The 7121-nt window shown below is 32.0% G+C and overlaps 1 protein-coding gene across 1 annotated transcript in view; it reads left to right on the top strand.

Moving 5' to 3' along the window:
• Window positions 1-1556: 1556 nt before the first annotated feature.
• Window positions 1557-7121, top strand: part of LOC137648650 (sulfotransferase 1A1-like) — a 52806-nt gene continuing 47241 nt past the window's right edge. Inside the window, exon 1 of the mRNA XM_068381653.1 lies at window positions 1557-1729. Within this exon, the coding sequence (XP_068237754.1) occupies window positions 1686-1729 (44 nt within the window). The 5' untranslated portion in view covers window positions 1557-1685. The remainder of the gene's footprint in view (window positions 1730-7121) is intronic.

Genomic DNA, 7121 nt, shown 5'->3' with positions numbered 1-7121 from the left:
TTATTTTAACAAAAATAGTTATATAAAGACTGTTTACATACAATCTCTCTCTTTCTTTCTCTCGTGGTGGCATAGTGAATAGTTAATGGAAATGTTCAAAAGCCTGAATGACATTACAAGTATTATAAGCATGTTACGCTAAATACAAATCAGACCATAAACATTGGATTTAAACTAGAAACTGAATAATTACCTATTCAGGCTATAGTAAATATGGCCACGGGCTTTTTCTTGACTGTATAAAGTTGCAAGTCGTAAGACAAATGCAGTTTTGCAACCACGGGGGCAATTCCAAATCCTGTTAGCCATTCTTGACTGTTATGGGTTTCAGAGCCGATGGAAGAAGGTGAATGGGTATCTGGTGGATGGGCGGGGCAAAATTTTGTCAAAAGATGTTTACATTGCTTACGTAATGAATGTTTTCGACTCTTGGCTCGTTATCACTGGCCATGGCGTCGGCTAGATCATTTTTACTCTATAAAAATTAAAACTATCGAGTTTAGGTTATTGATAATGCTGACAAAATTTGTGTGTGGTTGTAAAATATACATATGTCAACTTTCAGCTACATCCGATGCTTTGATAAGTCCAAAAAACTGTGTTACAGAGGCCCTGAATCTCATAGTAAGTTTCCAGGTATAAGTTGATTCTCTCAATTTTTCTAGGCCAGTGTAAAAGCTAGTGTATGTGCGTGCAGTGCTGGGGAGAAAAAACTGGACTGAGACCAGTGCGTAAATCACACTGTGCGGGTAACGGTGTGCATCTGAAGTCCGAATTCCTCGGAAGAAGTCAAGAACGTTTCTCATGATTAAGACAGATTTCGAAGTTCAGCGTGATACGCGAGTGCGTTGTACTCTTCTTGTGAAATTTATCCTGGCGGCTGATGTTAATGACTCAAGACAAACCTATTTCTGATGCTATTTTTCATTATAAAAACTTTGGATACAAAGTTATCACAGTCAAGAAGGTAACGCGAAACGTCTAATATTAATACTTTTCGTTATCAAAATTAATAGAAACGTACTTGTTTGTGCTCCACTCACTTTACATTTTGAATTGTATACGCCTTTGACATTGGCTATGGAAATTTATTCACTTGCACCTTAATCAATTATGGTTGTACTAAAAATAAATAGACAATTCCTTCCCCTTGGACCCTACTGAAATGCATTTGTATGGGTGATATTTCTATAGACTGAGCAAGTTTATTATTTCCACTCGTGTCTTAGCAATCAAGATACAGTATATTCGTTTGCTGGCTCACTAATTTTGTTTATCTTTCTTATCCGGAAACGGAGATTCGAGTGTCTACTTCAAACCAAAGATTGCTGGGAATCAGTTAATTCTCTGAGTAATACCGCCTATCGGTGAACGGACACAAAAAGGGGGAAAGAAATGATTTGGAGTGGGGGAGGAGGCCCTCCGTCATAGCTGTAGTATTCGAAAAAGTTCGAGGAGAGACAGGTGTAGGGGAGGGGGGTTGGGGCTGGGGGAAGTGAGACCGACACGCATCGCATCGTAGCGACCTGTGCATTGTGCAATCTGGGGCTGCCAGTACTCGGACGTCATTTCTCCGTGACTGTCGGAGGTTCCCGAAGGCAGTTGTGTCCTGAGTGCCATCGATGTGACACGGTTTTTTGCTCTGGGATAGCCTACCAAGTGTCGGCCCTTAATACTTTTTCTAGATGTCACTTATCGGTGCGAAGTTCCCATTCATTTACATTAATCGGTAAGTGCTGCTGAACACGAGTTACAATTCCTTTGCAACTTGTTAAGTTCTGAAAGAGGTTTTCAATTATTTGAACAGTTAAGAAGTTCCTATTTTAAATGCAATGAACTATCAAAGTGCTAAAGATTAATTAGTAATTTCCGAGTCTCTCTCTCTCTCTCTCTCATATATATATGTATATATACATACATAAATATATATATATATATATATATATATATATATATATATACATATATATATATATATATATATATATATTATCAAATATATATTATCAAAGTGCTAAAGAGTAATTAGTAACTCTCTCTCTCTCTCTCTCTCTCTCTCTCTCTCTCTCTCTCTCTCTCTCTGTCATATGTATATATATATATATATATATATATATATATATATATATATATATATATATATATAGACTTTTGACACAATTGTATTTCAAGCCATGAATAACATTTATCTTAAAGTCTTTACATCAGTGAAAAGTGTTCATGATTATTTCTGTGTTGTATTGAACATTTAACTATAATGCAAACAGAAAATAATGAAACAGTTGCCTTAGAAAACCTGAGTATAGTTTGTCAGAATAGTATACAAAATTTGAAGTGATATTGATATCGATCCAATGAACTATTTTTTTTTTTTTTTTTTTTTTTTTTACGACACCTGTGTTATCAAGCTGTAAAAGTGAACTCCCGGACATCGCACTTGCTTTCACTCCAACCGCAAATGACCACCATCATTGTTTCTATTTCGCGATTTTATGACCAATTGTGATTGGATATGATCTTTTGTTCTGCCTCTTAATTAACTGTCAGGTTGAGATTATTAATAATGAGGAAAATTAGAAATTACAAATCGAACTGCATCACTTTAAATAATCGAAAGTACAGTGTAGTAGTTGTCTACAACAGTCGCTTCTTTAATAATTACCATTTTGAAGGCAACTTTCTTTTCACACCTACGGAGAAATCTAAAGGTAATTTTCTTAGAATTCATACAAACACTGGATCTCTGTGGACAATCTGATTTGGCGCAGTCTACAATTGTAGTAATATACGTTCTATAATTTATGGTGTCACTGGTTCAAAACTATTGAATCATGTTAGTTCAATGATAATAATAATAATAATAATAATAATAATAGTAATAATAAATGATAATAATAATAATAACGATACAAAACCTAATATAATAAGGAACGCTGGAGTTCATGCAAGATTGATGGCGATGGCTCAGTTTTCGGTGTAGGAATTTGTTGCTGGAGAGTAATTTGTTAATGAGTATGAATGAACTGTGATACAGTAGAAATTTAGAACCATAGGGGTCAATCCTTGACTCTGTAGTTAGGGATTTCCTTTTGTCTATCCAAGTGCACTTCCTCTCAAGCAAAAGGACTCAGTAATGATATGTTAATTATATTGAAAGTAACAATAATATTGAAGATAATGATTTCATCCGTACTAACGTGATCATTCTTATGATACATGGTAATAGATTATCGTTACCTTACTCTGTATTGTTGTTTTTGTTGCTACTGATATAGCCAAGTCTATTCCACATCATTAACATTAGGGCCATTTTTATCGTATATTAAAATGAAGGAATGAATCATTTTAGTATAGTTTGTTTGCCTGTCTGTCTTGATGTGTTCTTCTTTCTGTCTGTCGTTTTATTACCAGGAATACTTGAAAACCGAATAAATTTTGAAAAATCTGCTAGATAATCCATTCACTGCCCTTTTCAAGAAGGTAAACATTTAAGAGGAGCCTATTACATATTTTGTGTCAAAGGTCAAAGTCAGATTTTCAGTTGTTCCAATATATCGTGAACATTTATTCATTTGTAGCATACTTTATTTAATGATATTTTGTGTCAGTAAGTTCTTGATACATAAGTTGAGCGTTTTACTTTCATTTATGGCACGTGTAATATGAAGTAGGTTTGGTATCTTCTTCTCAACGAAGAATTTTAACTATTCTTATTCTATTTTCCACGGCCGAGCGATGTGATATGATATGGAAAGCAATGTTTCATTATTATCACTATTATTATTATCATCATCATCATCATTATTATCATTATTATCAATAATAATTATGATTTATAACACCTGGATTGGTATGTAATCAGACTTCATGCTGGACTAATAATCATGATTAAAAGTTAGACATTCAAGGGGTAAATGTCATAATCATAATTATGTTTCGTTTATTTAAGGTGTTTATTACCGATGATCTATTTGTGGTATCCGGTTCTTAATGATGAATTATTATGGTAATTTCATATATACCAAGGTTACCATTTTAACCTTGAAAGGTCAACTGTTTAGGTTACTAAACAAGTTACAGTTTTCATGATGAATACATTTAAATGAACTGTTCAGAGCCATTCTGTTGACTCTAAAGTGCTCTTGGCGGATGGAAAGTATGCTTATTATAGCTAATTGTTATTTATAATAATAATAATAATAATAATGATAATAATAATAATAATAATAATAATAATAATAATAATAATAATAATGATAATAGTATTATTATTATCATTATTTGAATAATTTATCTTATTAATAATTATAAGAGTAGTATAATTTCTTTCATCTCACTACGAAAATTACAATTGAAAACACCTCAATTAATTTTATCATATTATTGAGTTGTCAGAGCAATGGTTTAACTAGAGAAGTTTTCTATTTTTGCCGTAGATAAATATTTTCAGCGTTTTTATGTATTGTGAAAATATGGTAAATGTATGCAAATCATTAAATTAATCAATTTGTTCTTGAACCAATTACTCATGTGCAATTTTTAATACAACCAGCTGAGTCAGTGCTTAAATATCGTATAACTAGTGTTCGCGATCCGTCAAAAATGCCGGCTAACTATTTACATATATATGCACACATGCGTTTACACACCCCTTCTCACCAGGGTATGACTACTCCCTCTTCCCCCATCCGAAGGACGGGGAGAGCTGAGCCTAACAATTATATATATATATATATATATATATATATATATATATATATATATATATATATATATATATATATATATATATGTATATATATACACACATACACACACACACACACACACATATATATATATATATATATATATATATATATATATATATACATATATATATATATGTGTGTGTGTGTGTGTGTATGTGTGTATATATATATGTTTATATATATGTTTATATATATATATATATATATATATATATATATATATATATATATATATATATATATTCAAACACTTGCTCTTTAATATATAGGGGAGATATGGGAAAGTTAGTTCATTAATCAATTAATTGATTAATTAATGAATCAGTCCTTAAATCCAGAATAGGAAAAATCCGGTTTGATTATGCTCTCTCTCTCTCTCTCTCTCTCTCTCTCTCTCTCTCTCTCTCTCTCTCTCTCTCTCTCTCTCTCTCTCGATGAGAAAAATTAATGGCTATAACTAAACAAAGATAATGTCGTTATGGATTCAAAATTACTGCCTGGTTTAAATTATGCAAATTGCTTCCAGTACAATTAATCATTTGTTTTTTCAACCCCTGTTACGAGCGTTGAGTTAACTGCAAGACCCGCAGAATACTCTTGCTGTATGTAGGTTTTGGTTAAGTGACGTCGTCCAGTAAGAACTGGAGGAAACCAGATAAACATGGAGAAAACGATGTAGTGTTTACACCTGAATGAATCACCAACTAGAATTGATGCAGTAGAATTTCAAAAGTTCAAACTTGCAGGAAATCTTTTTATGTTGAAAAGGGTGACATAAGTCTCTTTTATGGTTTATATATGAAGGGTCTGTTTTAATGTTGTTACTGTTCTTATAATATTTTATTTTGATTGATCATTTCTTTAATGAGGATTTTTCATTTCCTTATTTCCTTTCCTCACTAGACTATTTTTCCCTTTTGAAGCACACTGCTTTTCCAACTAGGGCTGTGGCTTAGCTAATAATAATAATAATAATAATAATATTAATAATAATAATAATAATAATAATAATAATAATAAAACGGAAGACTCTAACTCATGATAATAATTATAATGAGAATAATTTTTGTTTCCTTTCGAATTTGCACTAATTCTAGCAAAGGGCTTACATTCTTTGCTGCTATTATAGATACGGTTATTGATTACTGTCAAATGTCTTACATGTATTATTGTTCAGCATAGCACGATTTATTTGAAAGATGCTTTTATTATCACCATAAGTATAATCATGTTTATATTCATCATTAGCTGCTTCATATTAGAAAAATTAGAAAAGTCAAATGTCTACAAATAATGTATTGAAAATAAGAGCCATTGAAAGTATTCGTAATTGGGACATCGGGTTAATGTAAAGAATTAATCTATTTAACTGTCAGTTTATTAAGTTAGTTTAACAGTTCTTAACTCTTGAAATTCTAACATTAAAACATTGAGATATTTCAACTGTACTCTAACATAATCAAATCTAATAATTACACATTGGCATAGCCGTGTATAATAGCAATAGCATATACTTGGTTTTCAATCTCTTTCCTCAGTGATTTTTTTTCTCCTAAGGGAAAGTGGATTTAGGAAAAAAACAATTACTGTACTCTGAATTTAACCACAAGCACAAAAGACTCATCGGAACTACTTTCATATCATTTAACATGTTATACTGTGTTTTGTTTTATAATAGCCATAATTCCGATCATCTCTTATCAAAAACACTATCATTTTTCATATCACATGAACGAACTTCAAGTACATTCACTTTCCGAAGACTAGACTTTTACTTATTCTGTGTTTAATGGTAATACAAAGCAAAGGATTCGAAAATACACTCCATATTGTCTGGTAATTTCCACACCATCACACCATGTCATTGAAGTTGCTATTTGGTCTCTATTCAACGGGACCAATAAATTGATTGCCTTTGGCATCAAATAAAAACGGTCCTCCTCAAAACTAGATGGATTTCTATTCCCTGGGGGAACCGGAAGTTGTACCGGCGCCTCCTCCCCTGCCTTGGGACATTGGTTTTTATTACGGCATTATCATTTTCTTCGGCATTTCTTCAAACTTTCTATTGTAACTCCTTCTCTCTCTCTCTCTCTCTCTCTCTCTCTCTCTCTCTCTCTCTCTCTCTCTCTCTCTCTCTCTCTCTCTCTTATAGCAAAATAAATTGAAAACATAAACAGAAGCACTCAAATCGGTCTTTATCAAATCTATCAAATATTTAAATTTAGAAATTCCTTAAATGACCTTTTATCACGGATATTAATTTTTCTTAACCGAGATTCACTTTATGTACATTTCTACTACATTTATACATTCATTTCCTTCCTGCTGCAGCCTATTGTCCCATTTGTATCTGTTTATCATTGTTTC

Source organism: Palaemon carinicauda, chromosome 10, assembly GCF_036898095.1.
Source record: "Palaemon carinicauda isolate YSFRI2023 chromosome 10, ASM3689809v2, whole genome shotgun sequence".
NCBI lineage: Eukaryota > Metazoa > Arthropoda > Malacostraca > Decapoda > Palaemonidae > Palaemon > Palaemon carinicauda.
The sequence above is the reverse complement of the archived record's forward strand: the minus strand, read 5'-3'. Positions and strand labels throughout refer to the sequence as shown.